At 39.1% G+C, this 25,814-nt stretch overlaps 1 protein-coding gene and 2 long non-coding RNA genes across 16 annotated transcripts in view; 2 read left to right on the forward strand and 1 right to left on the reverse strand.

The window, feature by feature from the left end:
* Nucleotides 1-255: 255 nt before the first annotated feature.
* Nucleotides 256-8,562, forward strand: LOC119865383. Its single transcript, XR_005368421.1, has 3 exons — nucleotides 256-297; nucleotides 1,920-2,011; nucleotides 8,503-8,562. It is a non-coding gene; the product is annotated as an uncharacterized LOC119865383 (long non-coding RNA).
* Nucleotides 8,563-13,018: 4,456 nt separating this feature from the next.
* On the reverse strand, nucleotides 13,019-17,596 carry LOC111098490. The gene is made up of 2 exons (XR_005368420.1): nucleotides 17,542-17,596; nucleotides 13,019-13,841 (listed from the first exon to the last, which is right to left on the reverse strand). It is a non-coding gene; the product is annotated as an uncharacterized LOC111098490 (long non-coding RNA).
* A 5,796-nt stretch (nucleotides 17,597-23,392) lies between these two features.
* Nucleotides 23,393-25,814, forward strand: part of VPS13B (vacuolar protein sorting 13 homolog B) — a 734,128-nt gene continuing 731,706 nt past the window's right edge. For 5 of the 14 annotated variants that reach the window (XM_038555165.1, XM_038555167.1, XM_038555166.1 and 2 more), the window contains exons 1-2: nucleotides 23,412-23,710; nucleotides 24,161-24,336. In XM_038555165.1, the coding sequence (XP_038411093.1) occupies nucleotides 24,190-24,336 (147 nt within the window). In that variant the 5' untranslated portion in view covers nucleotides 23,412-23,710; nucleotides 24,161-24,189. The other 9 variants (XM_038555173.1, XM_038555174.1, XM_038555171.1 and 6 more) reach the window with 8 other exon arrangements.

Here is a 25,814-nt window from a genome sequence, read left to right on the forward strand (position 1 = left end):
TGTGCAGAAACATATGGAAAAAACACAACACAGTTCTTACCTCCTTTAGTCTAAGAAAATATGACGATAGCTCTAAAACTTCTTTTTTTAAAATATTTATTTATTTATTTATTTATTATTATTAAATAGTCACAGAGAGAGAGAGAGAGGCAGAGACACAGGCAGAAGAAGCAGGCCCCATGCACCGGGAGCCTGATGTGGGATTCGATCCCGGGTCTCCAGGATCATGCCCTGGGCCAAAGGCAGGCGCCAAACCGTTACACCACCCAGGGATCCCTAAAACTTCTATTCAGATAGGTGAGTGTTACTTCAAGGTTTGTTTCTTTCTTTCTTTATTTATAAAGATTTTATTTTATTTTTTAAAGATTTATTTATTTATTCATGAGAGACACAGACTGAGAGAGAGAGAGGCAGAGACACAGGCAGAGGGAGAATCAGGCTCCATGCAGGGAGCCCAATGTAGGACTTGATCCCAGGACTCCAGGATTACCCTGTGGGCCCGAGGCAGGCACTAAACTGCTGAGCCACCCAGGGATCCTCTACTTCAAGGTTCAGATGTCGTTTTATTGAAAGTCAAAGAAAGGTAATTTTTTTGGTCACATGCTAAATAATAGAACATGATAATGTTTCCTTTTACACCAGGAGTATTTGCTATAGTTTTATTTATGATGCTTTTTCTATGCTAAAATATTTAGTAGTAGAAGGGATTATTGTGATTATATATATAGCTACAGTTGGCTACTGGTTATTTTATTATTTTTATTTATTTGATATGGTAATTTAAAATATGAGAGGGACATTTTGTGCCTCCTTTTCACGTAAAAAGTAAAAAAAAAAAACTCTGCTAAATATTATTGTACTTTTCACACTATAGTGTTATCATATCCTTAACCTTTCAGGCCAACGTAAGCCTCTGAGTCTCCTCTTAGATTAAACCATTGTCAGAGTAAATAAGAAATTAAACATTTTAATCTAATTTACACCATATGGGCATCTCATAAGGTCAGACTTATCACAGATAACTGACCAGAGAATGAATTTTTATAAATTATTTGGTTTCTGTTAAATTTTTTTAAAATTTAATCTAGCATGGATATATTAGACATGCTAAAACTTAACCCTTAAACTTCCCTGATGTTTTTAAGTATGTAATAATTATGGAGGATACCCTTACCCCGAATTTGATTATTGCTCTCACATAAGGTTTACACTTACAAAGTTAATGTATAAAATGTTTTTTGGTGAAATGCTAAGCTAAAAAAGGTAGGTTTTGTTTTAGAAAAATTAGGGCCAATTAATGAATGCTGATATTAAAGGGTACTCAATTAATTCTACATCCTGACACTACATATTAAGTCTTCCAAATACTATGAAAAAATTGTATACTTTCATTTTTTGTTTTTTTAAAGATTTTTAAAATTTATTTGAGAGAGACCGCAAGCGTGCATGAGGGAACGGGAGGGTTGGGCGGGGGAGGGCCGGCAGAAGGAGAAGGAGAAGCCTACTCCCAGCCCAGCAGGGGGCCCAACGCTGGGGCTTGATCCCAGGACCCTGAGATCCCGACCTGAGCCAAAATCAAGAGTTGAATGTTCAACCGAGGGAGCCATCCAGGTGTCCCCAAAATTTTGTACACTTTCCATGTACAAAGTGATACATCAATAGGGAATGATACAAGCTTAAATAAAGTCAGTTCTGTGTCAGAGATAATTTATAAGAATTGTTCACTACCTTTAGTTACTGAGTTCTGCTTGCACTTTCTGCATCCTCATAAGTTCTATGTGATAACATTTGAATTGTTATAATGAAATGTTAAAATTATTGAAATTAAAAAAATTATCCTCATTCTACTGAACTTAAGTTTGATTAAGCATTAAGAATTAATTTGAACGCTTCTCCATTTTTCCATGTGCTCTTTTCAGCTATAACTGTCTTAATGAAGGAATAGAACCATGGATTTATGGAACTTCAGATGTTAAAGAGACTTCAGGATTCTCAGTCTGTGAACTATAAGGTGAGTAAACCAATGTCTGAGATTTATTTATTTTTTTAAGATTTTATTTATTTATTCATGAGCAACACAGAGAGAGGCAGAGACACAGGCGGAGGGAGAAGCAGGCTCCATGCAGGGAACCGGCCGTGGGACTCGATCCCGGGTCTCCAGGATCATGCCCTGGGCTGCAGGCGGCGCCAAACCGCTGCGGCCACCGGGGCTGCCCCAATGTCTGAGATTTAAAGGGGCTTACTGAAAAAAAAAAATTAATAAAAATAAAGGGGCTTACTGAAATCATGAACCAAATCATGGGTGGAGTCAGGTTTCGGACTCAGATCTGTAAATCCAGTGTTCTCTCCATCAGTGTTAAATATTTCCTTAATAACAATATATTTCATTTTTTAGAACAGTTTTAGGCTGATAGGAATATTCTGAAGACAGATACCCCATACTCAGTCTCCCTTATTGTTAACATTATACATTAATATGGTTTATTGGTTACCATCAATGAACCCAAACATTTTCAGATTTCCTTATTTTTTACCTAATGTTTTTCTTCTGTTCTAAGAGCCCATCCTGGGTCCCACGTTACATTTGGTTGTCGTGTCTCCTTATGCTCCTTTTGGTTGTGAAAGTTTCTCAGACTTCTCTTTTCTTGTTTTCAATGACCTTGACAGTTTTGAGAAGTATTGTCAAGTATCTTGTAGTTTGTCCCTTATTTGATATTTGCTTGATGTTCATATTTGCTTGATGTTTTCTCCTCATTGTTCTAAGTTTTTAGGAGAAAGACCACAGAGATGAAGTGCCATTATTATCTATCATATCAAGGATATAGCCTATCAATATGACTTATCACTTTTGGTGTTGACCTTAATTGGATGGTAGTGTCTGTCAAGTTTTTCCACTGTAAAGCTACTCTCTCCTGCCCTCTTCCACCTTTTTTGTATTATACAGTCTGGAAGAATTCCCTATGCGCAGCTCACACTTAGGGAGTGAGGAGTTATGCTCCTGCTCCTTGAGGGTGGCATACATGCATAACTTATTTGGAATCCTTCTGTGAAGGAGATTTGTCTCTTCTCATTAACTTATTCATTTATTCAATTTCTTAAATTTGGGGGATGCCTGGGTAGCTCAGCGGTTGAACCTCTGCCTTTAGCCCAGGGTGTGATCCTGGAGACCCGGAATCGAGTCCCATGTCTGGCTCCCTGTGAGGAGCCTGCTTCTGCCTCTGCCTGTGTCTCTCCTCTCTCTCTCTCTCTCTCTCTCTCTCTCTCTGTGTGTGTCTCTCATGAATAAATAAATACAATCTTTTAAAAAAATTTCTTAAATTTGATATAGACTCAAGAATATTTATTTTATGTTCTGAGTTATAATCCAATGTAAGTATCGCTCACTTTTTGAAAGTTCACATTGCACTACTTCATTTTTACAAAAGGCCTACATTAGTACATTTTTCTGTAAACTGAAACAAATTCGAAGAGGTTTTCACTTTATAAGAAAAGGCGAAAAGCTAAAATAGCACTCAGAATTTCTTTTGCAGTGAGCCCTTATAGAGGCGGCACACACCCTGAACAGTGAGAGTAACACTGCCAAGCTCCTTCCCAGGAACTATGCATGCTCAGTATCTCAGCATCAAGGCATCACAGCTTCGACCTGTGTCTGTGAGCTTCTGTGCTTTATCTCAATTTATTTCATGCACTTGTTAGCAAGATGTGCCCTAAGATATCAGAGAAGCTGAAGAGAGGCTATTTTTGGGGTCTGAGAATTCTCAAAGATTTTTTTCCACATAAATTAAAGGTATTAACTTCTTCAGTTTACACCATTTTGGCTTACAAAAGGTTTCATGGAAACACTGTTTTTGGATAGCAACAGAAACCTGTACTACTCAAAGGATAATTGACCATATAGTTGTGGGTTTATTTATGGGTTTTCTATTCTGTTGGTCTATGTGTCTTTTTTTTTTTTTTTTTTTTTTTTAAGATTTCACTCATTTATTCATGAGAGACACACACACACACAGAGACAGAGACACAGGCAGAGGGAGAAGCAGGCTCCATGTAGGGAGCCCGACGTGGGACTTAATCCTGGGTCTCCAGGATCACACCCTGAGCCGAAGGCAGTGTTAAACCACTGAGCCACCAGGGCTGCCCTATGTGTCTATTTTTATGCCAGCAGTATACTGTTTTAATTACTACTGCTTTGTGGTATAACTTGAAATCTGGAATTGTAATACCTCTGATTTTGTTTTTCTTTTGCAAGACTGCTTTGGCTATTTGGGGTCTTTGGTGGTTCCATACAAATTTTAGGGTTGTTTGTTCTAGTTCTGTGAAAAATGCTTTGGTTATTTTGTTTTGTTTTGTTTTGTTTTGTTTTTTTTGCTTTGGTTATTTTGATAGGGATTGTTTAAATGTGTAGATTCATTTGTGTAGTATAGACATCTTAACAATATGTTCTTCCAACTCATGAACATGGAATGTCTTTCCATTTCTTTGTGTCATCTTCAATTTCTTTCATCAGTGTTTCATCGTTTTCAGAGTACAGATCTTTCATCTCTTTGGTTAAGTTTATTCCTAGAAATGTTATTATTTTTGGTGCAGTTGTAAATGGGATTGTTTTCTTTTTTTTTTTTAAGATTTTATTAATTTATTCATGATAGACATACAGAGAGAGAGGCAGAGACATAGGCAGAGGAAGAAGCAGGCTCCATGCAGGGAGCCTGATGTGGGACTCGATCCGGGGTCCCCAGGTTCATGCCCTGGGCTGAAGGCGGCGTTAAACCACTGAGCCACCCAGGCTGCCCTAGGCATTGTTCTTAAAGGCTAAGTTTTCTCTCTGTTAAAATTCACAGTACACATTAAATACTTAACAAATAATATTATTCCTAAACTCACTATGTGGCAGTAGTGATGTTCTGAATCATTTATTATGTTGTTATTTGATAATAACTTCTAGTAAATCGGGGCACCTGGGTGATTCAGTGGTTGAGTGTCTGCCTTTGGCTCAGGTCATGATCCTGGGGTCCTGGGATTGAGTCCTGCATCAGGCTTCCTGCGAAAAGCCTGCTTCTTCTTCTGCCTATGTCTCTGCCTCTCTGAGTCTCTCATGAATAAATAAAATCTTTAAAAAAATATCTTCTAATACATCAATGGATAATTCGGGCATTCATTACATTAGAGCATCCTGAACAAAGATGGCACTTCATTTGTAAGGTACATCAATGTATTACTTACTGTGTAAGAAATTGCCCCAAATCTAGCAGATTAAAATAATCAATATTTATTCTCTCATAATTTGCCCCCAAATCTAGCAGATTAAAATAATCAATATTTATTCTCTCATAATTTCTGCTGTGGGTTAAGAATTCAGGAGCAGCTCACCTGGGTGGTTCTGGCTCAGGGTCTTTTATGAGGCTGCAGTTAAGAAGCCAGGGCTGCAGTCATTTTAAGCTGCCTGCTGTCGGGAAACCTCAGTTTCCTCTTTCCTCTTGGCAGGAGGGCTCAGTTTCTTGCTAGTGGACTTTTCCCTCATGCAGCTTGACTGTTCTCATTATTGCAGCTGCCTTTATGGCAGCTGGCTTCTCCCAGAGCAAGTCATCTAAATGAAAGAGCAAGGAAGAAACTATGATGCTTTTTTATGTCCTTATTTTGGAAATCATGTTGTCGCTTTGGCCTCCTGTATCTCTCAAAAGTGAATAACTAAATACAACCCATATTCAAAGGGAGGGCGATTAGTTTCTGCTTTTTAAAAGAGGTGAACTAGGGGTGGTGGAAGGGGAGGAGGGCGGGGGGTGGGGGTGAATGGGTGATGGGCACTGAGGGGGGCACTTGACGGGATGAGCACTGGGTGTTATTCTGTATGTTGGCAATTTGAATACCAATAAAAAATAAATTTATTATTAAAAAATAAAAATAAAAGAGGTGCTATTAAAGGATATGTGCACATATTTTAAAACCCCTGCAACCAATGAGGAAATTTGTGCAGAAAAAGATTTTAAGGATATTTCTGGTATTGTGGACTGAGGAAAGAAAAGTGTTTAGCATGAGTCTCCCTAACTAGGTTTCTGGATACAGATTTCCTACATAAAATCACCCCAACAAATCTATTTTGCCTCAGTTTTCTTCCTAAAATATTGGGTCCACCCCAGGTAAATACATGTTTCAATTATTTAATCATCATAAAATCCTGATCTCATGGAGAAGTATCCCGACTTTCACTGTAAAGGAGTCCCCATTGGGTTTCTCGCTAAAGTCTCTTGGCCATTCAAGGTAAGAATCTTAACTCATATTCTTCTGGAAGCTCAGGGTTAATCTTCATGTCATACAAAGAATATCTCCCTGGCCAAGCTGACTTAGTGTGTTAATTTACTGTGGCTGCTGTAACATATTGCTACAAATTGGGTGAGTTAAAACAACAAAATTTATTCTCTTGCAGTTCTGGAGGCCAGGAGTCTGAAATTGAGGTGTCAGCAAGGTTGCACTTCCTCTAGGGGGGTTGTAGGGGTACGATCTATTTCTGCTTCTTCCAGCTTCTGGTGACTCTTAACATTCCTTGATAGATAGCTGCATCACTCTAGAGTTTGCCTCCATGGTCACATTGCTTCCTTATCTGTGTTATTTTCCTTCATCTCATTTTTTTAATGAAAATAAACTTCATCTTCAAAGTATCAGAATTTAAATTATAAATGTGCAGAGTTTCATCCAAGGTTGTCACCAGTCTCATCCAAGTTTCCACCAAGGGCTCTGAAATTATCAAGGCCTAACAACTATTTTTAAAGACTTTAATGCTTACAATGCATGAATAGGTAATGTGGGCCCATTACAAATTTTACTTTTTAGTCAATTGATCATATTTGATTATTAGGAGCCATTTATAGAAAATTCAATTCAACCAGGTATCTACATAAGGCAATGCAGATAAAGATTTTGCATAGTGAAAACTATGCAACTTTTAGGTATTATTGTCTACATGTAGTCAACACCGCATCTTATTTTATTTTATTTTATTTTTTACTATTTTTTCATTAGCCTCTTTTAAAAAATTGAATTTAAAAAATTTTAAATTTGCATTTATTCTATGCAGAATTTACTCCCAAACTATAAGTTTTTGTTTTTTCAGTTTCTTCTGGGATGTTTTTTTCTTCTGTGCAACCTCCTCTTCCGGTTTAGGAACAATCTGCTCTTTTTCAGTAAGGATAATCTCGATGTGGTAGGGAGAATTCATGTAAGCATTAAAATGACCATGAGCCCTGTAAATTCTATGCAACATCTTGGAGGCTTTGTTCACCTGGATGTGTTCAATGACCAATCTCCATCTAAACCCTTAAGTTCAGCATTACTCTCTGCGTTTTTAAGCATGTACAGTAAAAACTTAGCACTCTTCTTGGGTCACCAACCCTGTGTCCAGCATCACTGTTTGGCTTGGACATATCTACCAATTTCACCACTGTAGTGACAGAATGGCACACACTATTTCTGCAAAGTGATATCTTTCAGATACTTGGTGGCTTTTTGGATATGGATACTCTTGATGGCTTAGGCAGTTTCATGTGTGTTCTTAAAGTGAACACAAAGATTTGAACCTCTTGATTTGCATGATTTTGTAGGGTTTTCTGGGTCAAGTGAATAGCAAACCATTTTCAGAGTTCACCTCAGGTTGCTTAGGGGAAGAGGAAGAGCAGAATTTTAAATTTTTTATAATTGACATACAATATCCTGTTAGTTTCAGATACACATCATGACGATTCAAAAATTCAGTATTTTTTTTTTAAATTTATTTATTTATGATAGTAACAGAGGGAGAGAGAGAGGCAGAGACACAGGCAGAGAGAGAAGCAGGCCCCATGCACCGAGAGCCCGACGTGGGATTCGATCCCGGGTCTCCAGGATCGCGCCCTGAGCCAAAGGCAGGCGCCAAACCGCTGCGCCACCCAGGGATCCCAAAAATTCAGTATTTTGATACATTAGGAGATGATCTCCATGATAAGTCTGGTTGCCACTTGTCACCATACAAACTTGTAATATTATTGACTATATTCTCTATGTTGTACATTACATCCCCATGACTTACTTATTTTATGATTGGAAGTTTGTTCCCCTTAATGCTCTTCACCTATTTCACACACACTCCCGCCTGCAGGTAGCCATCAGTTTGTTTCCTGTATTTATGAATCTGTTTCTGTTTGTTTGTCCACTTGTTTTGTTTTCTTAGATTCCACATACAAGTGAAATCATATGGTATTTGTCTATGTCTGACATATTTTACTTATCACAACATGCTTTAGGCTCATCCACGTTGTTGCAAATGGCAATAATTCATTCTTTCTATGACTGAATAATATCCATTGTACATATGTACCATATCTTCTTTATCCATTCACCTATTAATAGACACCTATTAATAGACACTTAGGTTGCTTCCATATCTTGGTTATTGTAAATAATGCTGCAGTGAGCAGAGGGGTGCATATATCTCTTCAATTGGTGTTTTAATTTTCTTTTTTTCTTTTTTTAAAGATTTAAAGATTTCATCCATCTATCCATGAGAGACACAGAGAGAAAAGCAGAGACATAGGCAGAAGGAGAAGCAGGCTCCATACAGGGAGCCCGATGCAGGACTGGATCCTGGGACTCCAGGATCATGCCCTTGTGCTGAAGGCAGGCGCTAAACTGCTGAGCCACCCAGGGAACCCCAGTGTTTTAATTTTCTGTGGTTCAGTACCCCCAAGAGGAATTACTACATTATGTGGTAGTTTATTTTTAACTTTTTGTGTCACTCTTATAAAGACACTTAGGCCTACTTGGAAAATCTAGGAGAAACTCTTCTCAAAATTCTTAATCATGTACTTTGCCATAGAAGGTAATTTTCAATCTTTCACCATATAAGGTAATATTCATAGGTTCTTAGGATTAGAATATGGTCATATCATTTTGCAGGGTCACCATTCAGCCCATTACACCTAGTCACTATTAATTATCCTTATAGGAGATCCTTATAGCAAAATAGGAGATCCTTAAAATAGCTCCTAAGATATGACCAAAACTTTTCTCTAAAACTTACTATAAATGTGTACTATAATCAAATGTTTGTAAATATATAAATGATTTTCTTGGAAAGTAGGATTTGTGATTCTTTCAAAGGTGTGATGTAAAGTTGAGAAATATTACTACTTAACTTTGTCAAATATTAATAATTTGACTTAGTTTAGAAAAACCGAAACATTACAGATACATTTGAAGTACTTTGTATTCTTTTCCCCTTTTAAATTGTCTTGAATTTGGTATTTTTGTCAGGGAAGTATCTAACACTATTTCTAAATATATACGTAGCTATCACAATATATAGCAATATATAGCATGAATGCCATATATATGTATATATGTGCAATTAAATATATAGCAAATATATACTATGTATGTGATATGTTATACCTTGTTACTTATTTTTTCTCAAGGTTATATTTTTCAGATTTATTAATGTTGATAAGTGTGTGACTTTGTTCTGTGTTTTTTCAGACTGTTGCAAACTATTTGCAGCTCACAGTATCCATTTCATAAGTCCTGAACTAAGTTGGAAAAGAAAAATAGAACAGAGAAAAGAGAATACATCACATGTACTCAGTTTCAGTATAGTTTTGTGAGAATTCTCATTGCATATATATGTGTACTGAGTCATTTGTAAACTATATTTCCAACTATAGGTAAAATATTTGAAAGTTCTAGCCCTAACTCATTCATTTTCACTACTATGTTTCTTTGTATCAGGATACCACAGTTTAGTTAATCATTTTTCCTGTTGATATTTCTTTTTTAAATTTTTTTCCTGTTGATATTTCAATTGTTTCCATTGTTTTATTACTACAAACCACGCTTCAAAATACTGTTAATAATGTCTCCTTGTGCACATGTGCAAGAGTTTCTCTATACTTACAAATGGAATTGCTAGAGTACATGCATCTTCAGTTCTGCTGGATTTGGCTAAATTCCTCTCCATTGTGGAGTTTTCACTAGCAGTATACTTATTCCAGTCATTCTGTATCATTGATATCAGACATTGAAAACATTAATCTGATGGGTATGACATAGCAGGTCATTGTTTTAAATTGTGGTTCTCTAAATATTAATGAAGTCGAGTATGTTTTCTTGTGATTATTAGATATTTGGGTTTCTTCTGTTATGGATTGCCCATTTTTCTCTTGGATTGTTTTTAACTCATTAATTTGTAGTTTGTTATAAAAACTGTGTTTTGATTTGTGTTAACAAATCTTTTGTTAATTAATATAAATTGCAGTATTCTTCATCCAGCCTATGGCTTGTATTTTACTTTAACATATAATTTGATAAACTTACTTTTGATATGTAAAACTGTTTTTTAAAGATTTTATTTATTTTTTCATGAGAGACACACAGAGAGAGGCAGAGACATAGGCAGAGAGAGAAGCAGGCTCCCCATGGGGACCCTGATGTGGGACTCGTTCCCAGGACCCTAGGATCACGCCCTGAGCCAAAGGCAGACGCTCAACTGCTGAGCCACCCAGGCATCCCTATTAAGCTTTTTAATTTTTTTTAATTTTATTTACTTATGATAGTCATACAGAGAGAGAGAGAGAGGCAGAGACATAGGCAGAGGGAGAAGCAGGCTCCATGCACCGGGAGCCCGACGTGGGATTCGATCCTGGGTCTCCAGGATCGCGCCCTGGGCCAAAGGCAGGTGCCAAACCGCTGCGCCACCCGGGGATCCCTATTAAGCTTTTTAAAACAGTTTGTCCTCTTTATGTATTTTTGTCTTATTTTTAAAAATCCTTCCTCTCTGAGGAATAATAATTTTTCTATGTAATTTTTATAAATAAAAAAAATTCATTTTCACATTTCCTTTTTAAATTTTTCTGGAACTTTTAAAATTTTTTTAAAAAAGATTATTTATTTGAAGGAGAAAGAAAAAGAGAGAGAGAATGCAGGGGGCAGGAACAGAGGGAGAGGGAAACTTAAGCAGACTTTGCTGAATGCTGAGTGGAGGTGGGGCTCAATGTCATGAGGGCCTGAGCTGAAACCAAGAGTCCCTTGAGCTGAAACCAACAGTTGGATGCTTAACTGACTGTGCCACCCAGGTGCCCCTGGAATTTATTTTTGTGTTTGTCGTAAGCAAGGTAGATTCACCATGAAATGAGTGAAACTTAAGCTTCAGGGACTGTTACTTGCACAAGTCCTTTCTAAGGGCCTGGAAAGAAGCCCAAGTAATGTGTTCATTAGGGGTTGTATATTTTTACAAAATTTGCAGAAGTGAAATATTTTGCTATTTTTTTTCCTAAGTAGGGATCCCCAAATTATAAGTTTCAGACTCTATAAAACTTGGACTTTGTCCTCGGGCAGAGGTAGGAGTCTAATTTTAAATTTTTTCCCTATGGATAATAATTGCTCCAGTACCAATTATTGATATTTGCAAACACTTTGCCATTGATTTGTAATGCTACTTCTGTCATACATCAAGTTTCCATAAATGGGGAGCTTTATTTCTGGCCTCTTTTATTCAGTCCTGTTGGTATACTTGACCATCCTCCAGTTTACTTGGATCTAGTAGCAGTTAGTAGGACTGTTTCTGTCCTCAGATAGGGTTTTAAATTAGGCTAGTCCATTTGTGGTAGCATCCTTTTATTTCAATGAAAATTACGAACAGGAAGTCAGGCTTATGTCAGTGGAAACAGTACAGTGTTCTGAGATTGGGTAGACCTTGAACTCTGCCTAGTTCTCCTAGTTTCTGACCATTAGTATGATGGGAATCATACTACTTTTCTAATAGAAAGTAACATGAAAAAGTCATCTGTAGTTGATAACTCCTCCTTAAGCCTTGACTGATTTTCTCATAGAGTTCTAAATGATTTTTCCACATTCCACAGCACTTTGTACATATTTCACTTAGTCATATAGTAGGTTAGTCACTTATCTTCGTAATTCCAATGAAAATGAGCTCCTTCCATGTAGGCACACCTTAGTGCCTAGCAGGGTGTAAGCCACATAGTAGGCATTCAAAAAATGTCTTTGAGTTCTGAGTACATTCAGAATGCCAGACTAATATGTTTAAACAATTTGAAGCAACCATTATTGTTGATTTCCTATCAGTTGGACTTTTTATGAACTATTCTGTGCCCAGCTTTCAAGTGAGATAACATCTTCATGACTTGGACAGATACTTGTTTACAGTTAACTCTGAGGCTACATTAAAAAATCTTTATGTGATATAACTGTTTAGGAAGCTAGTCAGTTGTATTTTGTGCAGCTACTTCATATGTAGTATTCTCTACCCAGAAAACTTCTTTTGTTGTTACTATTATTATAGAAATTAATTTTTTTTCCGTTTGTTTCTTTCCTTCTCAAAAGGGAAGAAATGGAGACTTAAAGTTTTAAGAGTTGGGTTGATTGGCTATGATGATACGTAGTTCACTTAAGCTTTCTGTGTCTGAGCTTCCTCATCTTGCCATAATTTCGTTCTAAAAATAATAAGATACAACACGTAAAGATTATTTAGTAAGTCAGTAATTGTCTAGATAAGTATATTTTAAAATTTAATCAAATAATTATTTAATGAGTAAATCAAATTACAATCTTAATGTTCCTGAAGTAACAAAGTTGAATAGATTAAGTTAATCTCAAGTCTATTATTTATTTACCTTTGTGTTACTTAACACTTACTGCTATAACAGATAAACCCCGAAATCTTAGTGATATAAATAGTAGTTTATTTCTCAATCGTGCAAAACTTTAATGGATGCTACTAATCAGCACTTTGTGTTTCTCTAGGCAATGATTCACAGACTTGCTATTTTTTTTTGTCCTTGGCATCTCTGTGGACATTGGGAGTCCTCTGTTTCATTCTATTTGTCTAGCTTGGGATGGGGCAAAGAGTAAGGCTGTTGCATGGAAGGATTTTATGAGCCAGGCCTATACCTTCATCACTTCTATCCACAGTCAGATGATTAGAACTCAATTATTTCACAACACTTGACTGCAAGAGAGTCTGAATAATAATCTAGTCATGTGCACAGGAAACAAAGGAAAATAGATTTATTGAATAATTGTTAAAGTCAATTACTGCCACAGCCTATTAAATACCACAGAATATGCAAAGTGCTAGGATTACAAATCCTTGTACTTGAAGATCACATAATATGCTATACACAATAGAAAAATAATAAAACAGGGGTGCCTGGGTGGCTCAGTCAAGGGGTCATGGATGGAGCCCCACGCTGGGCTCCTTGCTCTGCAGGGAGTTTAGTTCTCCCTCTGCCCCTCCCCCCCGCTCATGCGTGGGCTCTCTCTCTCAAATAAAGCCTAAAAAAAAAAAAAAGAAAGAAAAAATAAATAATAAATACAATAAACATAAATAAGTAATAAAGCCTTTCTCTAACTTTTCAGTCTTTTAACCACCACCCAAGCATTTAAAAACTTTGCCTGATACTTTTGGTTTCTGGCACAACCAGAAATAGCTTAGAAGTTGCTGCTCCATCTTAACAAGTAAAAAGCTGAACAAACTGAAATATCACTAACTTTCCTTAGATCCATCAGGGAAGTAAGGCCACAGGGAAACCATGGCTCCCAAAACTGGAGAGATGGATGAATACAAAGAATCACAACTTATTGCAACAGAAATCTATGAGCGGAAACCTGCTAGGGAATCAGTGTCAGCAAGGAAAACCTAAATTGTTATTGACAAATTGCTGAAGGCTCAGTGTGGACAAGTCTGAGAGTTAAATACCTCAAGGGGACCCAGTCATAGGGAGGTCGCCACATTTTTGTGAGATTTATCTCAAGGAGCTCTTCCAGGTTCTGAGTGAAGATCAGAGAAAAATTCCCCTGTGCTTCTGGCAGAGGGAGAACAACAACAAAAAGCCATTTTGAAATATACCAGAGCATTTTTTCTTTTTAACAAGGCCTTCCATCAGGAGAAACTACTATAGTTTCCTTTATACCAGAGCCTAAACTGTTGGTGTTTTATCAGAGCCAACAGGTGATGGGAAATATATAACTCCAGCTTCCTTTAGCCTTTCCTGTAGGGGAACAGAATATCCAACTCCAGACCCCTCTAGAGTGGATCAAAAAACAACTATATGTTGTCTACAAGAAACCCATTTTAAATACAAAGACAGATACAGATTAAAAGTACATGGATAGAGAAAAATATGCCATGCTAACTAACACTGATCAAAAGAAAGCAGGAATAGCTTTATTAATTTCAGAGAAGACTTAAAAGCCAAGAAAGTAATCAGGGATGAAAAGGGGCATTACATAATGATAAAGGAATCAGTTCTCCAAGAAGATAACAAATCTTAATGTGTATACACCTAAAAACAGAGTATCAAACTATGTGAGGCAACACCTAATAGAACTGTAAAGAGAAACAGATGCACCTAAACATAGCCAACTGGTCTTTGAAAAAGGAGCCTAGGCAACACTACGGAGCAAAGATAATCTTTTCAACAAATCATGCTGAAGCAACTGGACATCCACATGCAAAAAAATAAATCTAAACATAGGTCTCATACCATTCACAAAAATTAAAACAAATTGCATTCAAACCTAAATGTAAAACATGAAATAATAAAACCCCTAGAAGATAATAGGAAGAAACCCAGGTGACCTTGGTTATGGCAAAGACACAGGCAGACTATGTGAAAACGGTGATTTGAAAAATGCCTGGGATGCAAGAAGAGAGATTATTCACTGTCTGAGAGTGCTTACCTGAGAGCTGCAAGCAAGGAAACCCCTCTCTTGGGAAAAGAAGCTGGCTGGTGCCATTTGCCTCCACCACCCCTCAGCATAACCAACTTCAGTAAACAGCACAGTGCCAACACTGCTGTTGGCCTAACCTGCTTATACCAAGTCTTGCCCACTTGCACTCTGCTGATATTGTTTTTCTCGGGCAAGGGTGCCTAAGGCCCAGCACAGTGGGCTCCTTCCTTAGAAGATCAGCAGAAACCCCTGCACATACCATGTCTCCTGACCAGAGTTCTGCAAGGCTTCAGTTCTAGTGGAAGTAGCATCAGGTCTCATTTAATAAGCAGACCAGAGAACACCTAGTTAAAACTTGCCACATTTGGGCCAAGGTCCAAAAACTGCTCACTGCAGGCAAGGAGAGCCTCTGCAGATGACTGGCCTGAGGGACAGAGCAGCCCACACACAGGAGCAGAGTATATGCAGCACACACCACAGACACTCCCTGAAGTGCCAGACCTTGGACACTATATAACCTCTTCTTCATAGAGCCATTACTCTCAGGAGCAGGAAACACAGCTGGCTTTTCAAACACATCGAAGAAGACAAGAGACTTAGACAGAATGCTAAGACAAAGGAATTCATCCCAAAGAAAGAATAAGAAAAGGTCATGGTCAGAGATCTAATTGAAACACATATAAGTAATATGCCTGATGGAGAATTTAATGCAACAAACAAAAGGATACTTACTGGGCTTTAGAAAAGCATGAAAGACATCAGAGATACCCTTACCATGGAGCTAAAAGAGTTAAAAAACAGGCAGAAATAAAAAAAATGCAATAACTGAGATTTGAAACGACTGAATGTAATGACCACAAGAATGGAAGAAGCAGAGGAACGAATATGTGATATAGAAAATAGAATCATGATGGGGATCCCTGGGTTGCTCAGTGGGTTTGGCTCCTGCCTTCGGCCCAAGGTGTGATCCTGGAGTTCCAGGATCGAGTCCCACATTGGGCTCCCTGCATGGAGCCTGCTTCTTCATCTACCTGTGTCTCTGCCTCTCTCTCTCTCTGTGTCTCTCATGAATAAATAAAATCTTAAAAAAAAAAAAAGAAAATAGAATCATGGAAAATAATGAAACTGAACAAAAGAGAGAAAGAATTATGGATCATGAGAATAGACTCTGATTCCATCAAATGTAAAAACGTTCATATTATAGGAGTCCCAGAAGAGAGAGAAAAAGGGGCAGACGGTTTATTTGAGGAAATTATAGCTGAAAACTTGCCTAATTTGGAGAAGGAAACAGACATCCAAATCCAGGAGGCACAGAGAATTCACATGAAAATCAACAAAAGCAGACCAACACCAAGACATGTTGTAGTTAAATCTGCAAAATATAGTGATAAAGAAAAAATCCTAAAAGCAGCAAGACCAAACAATTTACAAGACAAAACAATTTCCCTAATTTACAAGGTAAGACCCATAAAACTAACTCAGATCTCTCCACAGAAATATATCAGGCCAGAAGAAAGTGGTATGATATATTCAATATATTGAGTGGGAAAAATCTACAGTCAAGAATATGCTATTCAGGGATCCCTGGGTGGCGCAGCGGTTTAGCGCCTGCCTTTGGCCCAGGGCGCGATCCTGGAGACCCGGGATCGAATCCCACGTCAGGCTCCCGGTGTATGGAGCCTGCTTCTCCCTCTGCCTATGTCTCTGCCTCTCTCGCTCTCTCTGTGTGTGACTATCATAAATAAATAAAAATTAAAAAAAAAAAAAAAAAAAAAGAATATGCTATTCAGGGGCAGCCCCGGTGGCGCAGCAGTTTAGTGCCTCCTGCAGCCCAGGGTGTGATCCTGAAGACCCGGGATTGAGTCCCACATTGGGCTCCCTGCATGGTGCCTGCTTCTCCCTCTGCCTGTGTCTCTGCCTCTCTCTCTCTAGCTGTGTCTCTATGAATAAATAAATAAAAATATTTAAAAAAGAATATGCTATTCAGGAAGGCTATCATTCAGAATAGAAGCAGAGATAAAGAGTTTCCCAGGAAAACAAAAACTAGAGTTTGTGACCACTAAACCAGCCCTACAAAAAAATATTAAAGAGGACTCTTTGAGTGGAAAAGACCAAAAGTAACAAAAACTAGAAAGGAACAGAAAAAAAAACAACAACAACTCCAGAAACAATGTCAAAACCAGTAATAAAATGGCACTAAATACATATCTATCAATAATTACTCTGAATGTGGGATCCCTGGGTGGCGCAGCGGTTTGGCGCCTGCCTTTGGCCCAGGGCGCGATCCTGGAGACCCGGGATCGAATCCCACATCGGGCTCCCGGTGCATGGAGCCTGCTTCTCCCTCTGCCTGTGTCTCTGCCTCTCTCTCTCTCTCTCTCTCTGTGACTATCATAAATAAATAAAAATTAAAAAAAAAATAATTACTCTGAATGTAAATGGACTAAATGCTCTTATCAAAAGACATAGGGTATCAGAATGGATAAAAAAATGAAGACACATCTATATGCTGTCTACAGAGACTCATTTTAAACCTAAAGACACCTGCAGATTGAAAGTGAGGGGATAGAGAAACATTTATCATGCAGATGAAAGTCAAAAGAAAGGTGGAGGAGCCATATGTACATTTGACAAACTAGATTTTAAACCAAAGATTAGATAAAGAAAGGTACCACATCATAATAAAGGGGCCTATCCAGCAAAAAGATCTAATGATTATAAATATTGCCCCCAACATGGGAGCAGCCAAATATATAAAATAATTAATAACAAACATAAAGAAACTTACCATAATAATACAATAATAGTAGGGGACTTTAAGACTCCACTTACATCAATGGACAGATTATTCGGGATCCCTGGGTGGCGCAGCGGTTTGGCGCCTGCCTTTGGCCCGGGGCACGATCCTGGAGACCCGGGATCGAATCCCACGTCGGGCTCCCGGTGCATGGAGCCTGCTTCTCCCTCTGCCTGTGTCTCTGCCTCTCTCTCTCTCTCTGTGACTATCATAAATAAATAAAAATTAAAAAAAAATGGACAGATTATTCAAACATAAAATCAACAAGGAAACAGTGCCTTTGAATGACACATTGGACCAAATGGACTTAACAGATATATTCAGGACATTTCATCCTAAAGCAGCAGAAAACACATTCTTTTCAAGTGCACATGGGACATTCTCCAGAATAGATCACAAATTAGGTCACAAATCAGGCCTCAACAGGTACTAAAAGACTGAGATCATACCCTGCATATTTTCTGACCACAATGCTATAAAACTTGAAGTTAACCTCAAGAAAATATTTGGAAAGACCACAAATATATGGAGGTTAAACAGCACGCTACTAAACAACAAATGGGTCAACCAGGAAATCATAGAAGCTAAAAAATACAAACGGAAAAGAAAACACGATGATCCAAAACCTTTAGGCTGCAGCAAAAATGGTCATAAGAGGGAAATAATACCGATACTGGCCTACCTCAAGAAGCAAGAAAAATCTCAAATAAATAACCTAAACTTATACCTAAAGGAGCTAGGAAAAGAACAAATGAAGCCTAAAGCCAGCAGCAGAAGAAATAAATGATATAGAAACTAAAAAATACCCCAGAAGAATAGATCAATGAGACCAGGAGCTGGTGCTTTGAAAAAATTAATAAAACTAATAAACTTTTACCTAGACTTATTAAAAAGAAAAGAGAAAGGACCCAAATAAATAAAATTACAAGTGAGAGAGGAGAATAACAACACCACAGAAATAGAAGTAATTATAAGAGAATATTATGAAAAAAAAAAGAGAATATTATGAAAAAGTATATGCCAACAAATTGGACAACCTGGAAGAAATGAATAAATTCCTAGAAACATATAAAATATCAAAACTGAAACAGGAAGAAATAGAACATTTGAACAGACTGATAACCTGTGTTATGTTACAGTAACATTACACAGCATAGACATTGAATCAGTAACCAAAAATCTCTCAACAAACAAAAGTCCAGGGCCAGATGGCTTCTCAAGGGGATTCTACTAAACATTAAAGAAGAGTTAATACTTATTCTTCTCAAACCATTCCAAAAAATAGAAATGGAAGGAAAACTTTCAAATTCATTCTGAGTCCAGCATTACCATGATTCTACAACCAAAGACTCTACCAAAAAAGAGAACTATGGGTCAATCTCCTTGATGAACATGGATACAAAATTTCTCAGCAAAAGAGTAGCAAATCAAATCCAATAGTAGGCAAGGAGAGCCTCTGCAGATGACTGGCCGGAGAGTCATTAAAATAATCATTCACTACAATTAAGTGGTCTTTATTCCTGGGCTGCAAGGGTTGTTCAATAGTCACAAATCAATCAACATGATACACCACATTAATAAAAGTAAAGGATAAGAACTGTATGATCCTTTCAATAGATGCAGAAAAGCATTTGACAGAGTACAATATCCATTCATGATAAAACCCTCAACAAAGTAGGGAAGAGAGGGAACAAACCTCAGTGAATAAAGGCCATATATGAAAAACCCACAGCAAGTATCATTCTCAATGGGGAAAAACCAAGTGCTTTTCCTATAAGGTCAGGACAAGACAGGGTCACCCACTCTACTGCTGTTGTTTAACATAGTGCTAGAACTCCTAGTCTCAGCAATCAGACAATAGTAAGAAATAAAAGGCATCCAAATTGGCAAAGAAGTCAAACTCTTATTTTTTTTTTAATTTTTAAAAATATTTTATTTATTTATTCATGAGAGACACACACACACACACACACAGAGAGAGAGAGGCAGAGGGAGAAGCAGGCTCCATGCAGGGAGCCCGACATGGCACTCGATCCCAGGTCTCCAGGATCACACCCCAGGCTGCAGGCAGCACTAAACCGCTGTGCCACCAGGGCTGCCCTCAAACTCTTATTATTTGCATATGACATTATATAGAAAACCCGAAAAACTCCACCAAAAAATTGCTAGCACTGATACATGAATTCAGTAAAGTTACAGGATACAAAATCAATGTATAGAAATTGTTGCAATTCAATACAACAATAATGAATTGGCAGAAAGAGAAATAAAGGAATCAATCCCACTTACAATCACACCAAAATCCATAAGATACTGAGGAATAAACCCAAACAAAGAGGTAAATGATCTGTACACTGAAGACTACAGAACACTTATGAAAGAAATTGAAGAGAACACAGAGAAATGGAGACACTCCATGCTAGTGGATTGGAAGGACAAATATTGTTAAATGTCTATACTACCCAAGGCAACCCACATTTAATGCATTCCTTATCAAAATGCCACCAGCATTTTTCACAGACCTAGAACAAACAATCCTAAAATTTGTATGGAAACACAGAAGACCCCAAATAGCTAAAGCAATCTTGAAAAAGAAAAGCAAAGCTAGAGGCATCACAATTCTGGATTTCAAGCTGTATTACAAGGCTGTGATCATTAAGACAGTATGGTACTGGCACAAAAACTATATATTTTTATATACAGTATATATTTTTATAAATATATTTTATATATAAAATGGAATATTACTCAGCCATAAAAAGAATGAAATCTTGCCATTTGCGATGACATGGATGAAGATAGTATTATGTTAAAGGAAATAAGTCAGTCAGAGAGACAAATACCAGGATTTTACTCATATGTGGAATTTAAGAAAACAAATGAACATGGGGGTAAAAAGAGAGGCAAATCAAGAAACAGATTTTTAAATTTTTTAAAAGATTTATTTATGAGAGACATACAGAGAGAGGCAGAGATGCAGGCAGAGGGAGAAGCAGGCTCCATGCAGGGAGCCCAATGTAGAACTTGATCGAGACTCCAGGATCAGGCCCTGGGCCGAAGGCGGTGCTAAACCGCTGAGCCACCTGGGCTGCCCAAGAAACAGATTCTTAAATATACAGAACAGAGTTATTGGAGGGGATGTAGGGAAGGATGGGTTAAATAGATGATGAGTATTAAGGAGTGCACCAGTTGTGATCAGCACTGGGTGCTGTAAGTGATAAATCATTAAATTCTATACCTGAAACTAACATTACACTGTGCTAACTGGAATTTAAATAAAAATTCATAGAAAAACAATTTTTTTTGATTGCTTACAGAACAGAGTGCAATAGAACAAAGGCTGAAAACCACTACTTTTGATTCTTAAAACCAAACAAATCAATGACTAAGTAATTTTCCCAAGGCAGGAATTGGCAATTTTTGTTGTTGTTGTTGGCCCCAAGAGAAAAATGGCATACTAGAACAAAAATCATGATTATTTTATTTATATGGCATAGTAAAACAAATCTAAGTTAATACTAGTGAGCTGCTCTTATATATTATTATTTTCTTTAATTTATTTATGATAGTCACACAGGGAGAGAGAGAGAGAGAGAGACACAAAGACAGAGGGAGAAGCAGGCTCCATGCACCTGGAGCCTGACATGGGATTTGATCCTGGGTCTCTAGGATCGCACCCTAGGCCAAAGGCAGAGCGCTAAACCACTGCGCCACCCAGGGATCCCTGCTCTTATATATTAAATTGACACCTTTCAGAATGGCTAAAATCAACATCACAAGAAACAACAGACATTGTTGACAATGTGGGAGTAGGCCCTTTTTCTCTAGAAGAATATAACAAGACTTGTAGTTCTAGAATAGTAGAGCTTTCATACAATTAGTGGAATCATTTTTTATATTAAGGTTTCTGAGTCATGGCTTCAATATGCTTTCCAAGTGAAATAGGTAACTAAGTGATTTCTTAATTTACTTGGCTAATTCAGAGGGCTTTTTTTTTTTTTTTAAGATTTTATTTATTTATTCATGAGAGACAGAGAGAGAGAGAGAGAGAGGCAGAGACACAGGCAGATGAAGAAGCAGGCTCCATGCGGGAGCCCCACGCCGGGCTTGATCCAGAGACTCCAGGATCACACCTCTGGCCCATGGCTCACACCACTGAGCTACCCAGGGATCCCCTAATTCAGTGGGTTTTAATAAGACCTACATACTTGAGTTCTTGAAGGCTCTTTTGTGAGGCGAAAGTTGCTCTGAATTAACAATTAGCTGCTTTTTTTCTTTTGAAACTTTTCATAAACATAATAAATGTAAATACCTTGGCATCCTCATTTATGTCTCTTTTCTATTGCATTTTCTAACACTCTTCCAAGAAATCATAACCTGAATTCCAATTAAGAGCTTTAGAAATTTAGGAATACTTATTAACCATTTTCAATTAAATGCAACAAGATGGGTGGGTTATTTTATTTATTAAGTAATTCCCACACTCAACGTGGGGCTGAAACTCACAACCCTGAGATTAAGAGTGGCATGAGTGGGCTGAGCCAGACTGGCGCTCCCGTTTTGAAATTAAAAAGACTTTTTTTTTTTTTGTTGGGAGGGCATTTTAATCATTTTGTAACGAAAGTCTACTTTTAAAATTCAATGTAGTTGTTCTCTTCACATGTTACTGTTTAAAAAATCAGGGAGCATGTCTTATGCTAAACATTTCAGCCTAATAAAATGCCTCTTAAAACTCGAATTCATTCCTTATCAGCTATTTCTTTTCATTTTATCTCTGGGAGTCTTATATCCTTCCTTCTGATATTCCCAGCGCTTTTTTGAAGTCTCACCTTAGACTGCAGTCTAACAGTTCTTCACAATATTCTCTGGTCATTCTGATGGGGGAACACAGGGCTGAGGTCAAGGCACAGGCCTGGGACAAGCCCTTGAAACAGGCAGAGGGACCTTCCTCTATGGACTCAACTGCCTTGATGTTGATACTTTGCTAAAGGCTTTTGCCTTTTGGCAATCCTAGTCTGACCCTTGGGAGCCTGTGAGTCTACTTTAACATATAAAAATTCCTTTAGAAATTTCCCTTTCTCTCTAAACCCCCAAGATACGTGTTGGCGACCATCCCCCAGGCACATGGCCCACCGATACACATCCGGAGGGTCTCACGACTCCGGTTTTACTGGTCGGTAACAGGTGACCTTTCCCCAGCACCACAGCCAGCCCCCTCGAGGTCCTGGACACCTTGCTTCCAAAATGCCCGAGAGCCTACGCTACCGCCAGCCCCCTCGCGACTCCCGGGTGGGCAACGAGCCGCCCTTCCCGCCCTGCACCGGCCCGGGGCGGCGGCTCCTCCCGCCCACAGGTCCTGTCCCCGGCCTTCAATAAAACCACCATTTTGAACGGAAGACGTCTCCAGACCTCACGAATATATTCCATATTCTTTATGAATTCCTTCACCCCCGTCATCAGCGAACTTAGGGATACTTAACCACTCCTTTTGCCAATAAACGCGAGAGCTTGTCTGCACGTTTGGTGCAAAGGCATTCCCCCTAAATTACACATTCTAATTCCTTCCATTTCTCCACTATCGCACCTTTCCTCCATCCAACGAACCTCGGATCTAAATTTGAATCTGCATTCCCACCCCCCACCCCTTCCCAGCTCCTACCCGCGGCCTTATTGCCGTTGCCCTGCCCACTGAACCCAAGTTCCTCTCCCCGGGCCTTCCATTTCCCAAGATAAACAAAAGCCACTTGTTTTTCAGGGCTTTAAACGCCAGCACCCGCTTTCTGCCCCCTCCGTCGGACTCGAGGCCCCTCCGCGCTCCCCCCCGGACAGGAGCCCCACCACCCACAGCCGCCTTTCAGCCCCCGCCCGAGCGCCACTTCCGGATCGCCGGTGTCTCCACTTTCCCAGTCCGCCCACCTCCCCCGCGCATTTCCGAGGGCTTTGTCTTTAAACGCTGGCGGGGTCGGATCGGGGACGCAGGCTCGCCCAGCACAGGAGGGAGGTCTCCTAGAAGACGCCCCGAGAGGCTGCTCCAGCCCGGGGACTCCCGCGTCGCGGCGAAGTCGGTGGGCAGCGGTGGAGGGACAGTTTGTTTGGAGCACGGAAGCGGGTACACCGGAAGTGGCGCCGTCCGGAGGCTGCGCCGCGGCCGCTGGCGGGTGCCGGCTACCGGGAGGTGGAGAGGACGCCACGGTCCTCTATGGCGTAAGTGTCAGCCGAGGGTGCGGTGCGCCAGGGGCGGGAGCCGGCCTGGTTCTAGCCCTGGCCCTACGGTGGAAGGTCCGGCTGGGTTCCGGGAGGGAGGGCCTCCTGGGGGAAACTGGACCGGTGAAGCGCTGCGGCGGCCAGAGGGGATCCCGCTCCCTTCTTTCTCCCATTCCGGGGGGTCTGCTCTCTTCAGTTCGTCAGCTTATGCCTCCCGCTCTTCACCAGGCGAGTTGAGGGCAGTTGTACTAGTCAGCAGTTGCAGCTGGAGTAGACACAGCCCCCTTGTGCTTTCGGCTTCTGGGAGCGGGGGAGCGGCCTTTTCGGTGGGGACTGTTGCTTTTAGGCCTCTCCAACCCCTCCTGAGAAAAGCTTTTTTTTTTTTTTTTTCCCCACCTTCGCTGCCCTACCGACTCAGTTACTTCTCATGTTTGTCTTTACCCCCTTCAGCTTCTGACTTTGACTCTGCACCTTAAAAGATGCTGGAATCCTATGTGACTCCAATTTTAATGAGCTATGTGAATCGCTACATCAAGAATTTAAAGCCGTCAGATCTACAGCTTTCACTATGGGGTGGAGACGTGGTCCTCAGCAAGCTCGAGTTAAAATTGGACGTGCTGGAACAGGTAAGCTGTGGCGCTGTCATTAACTGGAAACGTTTTCAGCTAGTATAGTAATAATCCGTTGTTTCCTGTACTTAGGCTATATGCTTTAAAAACTTGAATTTTCTCTTGAAATATTTTGGACTACTCTGAAACTACACACCCTCCTTTACAGAAGTTTTCTTCATGCTTCGTTACTAGTGATGGTTTGTTAGAATTGGATTCCCGAAAGGTGCCTCAACAGATAGGAAATCAGTTTTATTGTTCTTGTCAGAATTGTTCAGTCTGCTGACTCAATTAGGAAGCATTACCGAGCTGCTAATTTACATTGCTAAGATTTCTGCATGAAGCTAGAAAATAGTATATTCCCATCCTTCTTTTTGGGAAATGGAAGGGCCTGAAAGCAAGAAATTTCTATTTCTTCATAGGAAAGATGACTTTACCCATGGCATCCTCAGAGAATCGAGCAGACACAGATTGAGAATGCCAGCAAAATGGAAAACTTTTTTCATCTTCACTTTTTAGGTTTTTTTTTTTTTTTTTTTTTTTTAACTTGAGAAATGGTCTGATGTAGCTGAACTGTAATTTTAAAGTTTATATTTTTATTAATCCACTGGGTACGTTTATTACTAACATGTGCCAGGCAACTCTGTTAGGCCTTGAGGTTACAAAAATTATCTGTGGAAACTCAGAAGGGCCAGACCAGCTGCTTTTTAGAGACACAGGCAGAGGGAGGAGAAGCAAGGAGCCCGATGCGGGACTCGGTCCCAGGAATCAAGTTCTGAGCCAAAGGCAGATAGATGCTCAACCTCTGAGCCACCCAGGCATCTCAGAGAATCCAGGGTTAATTATCTTAATATTTTTTTATTTTATTTTATTTTATTTTATTTTATTTTATTTTATTTTATTTTATTTTATATTTTTTTAAGATTTTATTTATTCACGAGAGACACAGAGACATACGCAGAGAGAGAAGCAGGCTCCACGCATGGAGCCTGATGTGGTACTCAATCCTAGGACTCCAGGATCTCGCCCTAGGTGGAAGGCAAGGCACTAAGCCACTGAGCCATCCAGGGATCCCCCAGTATTTTCATTTTTAAAAAATGACCACAAGCCCTAAGTATACAGCTCCGTTTTTATGCATGTGTACAGGTGTGTAACCACTGTGAAGATGAAATAGAATATTTCCTGCCTTTGAATGGCTCCCCTTTGCAAATCAGTATCCCCAACCCCTAAAACAGGTGACCATTATTCTGACTTTTGTCAACATAAAGTTTTACCTGTTCTTGAACCTTAATAAATTGGAATCACTAGTCTGGCTGTTTAATTTAATGGCTAAGATTAACCCATGTTGCAGCAGGAGCTGTAGTTCTTTATATTGTCTTGTGGTATTCCATTGGCCAAAGATTCACAATTTATTTTCCCACTGATGTACATTTGGGTGGTTTCTGCTTTGGGCTCTTATGAAGAAGGTTCTTGTAAACATTCTTGTATGTGTATTT

This window comes from Canis lupus, chromosome 13 (assembly GCF_011100685.1).
Source record: "Canis lupus familiaris isolate Mischka breed German Shepherd chromosome 13, alternate assembly UU_Cfam_GSD_1.0, whole genome shotgun sequence".
NCBI lineage: Eukaryota > Metazoa > Chordata > Mammalia > Carnivora > Canidae > Canis > Canis lupus.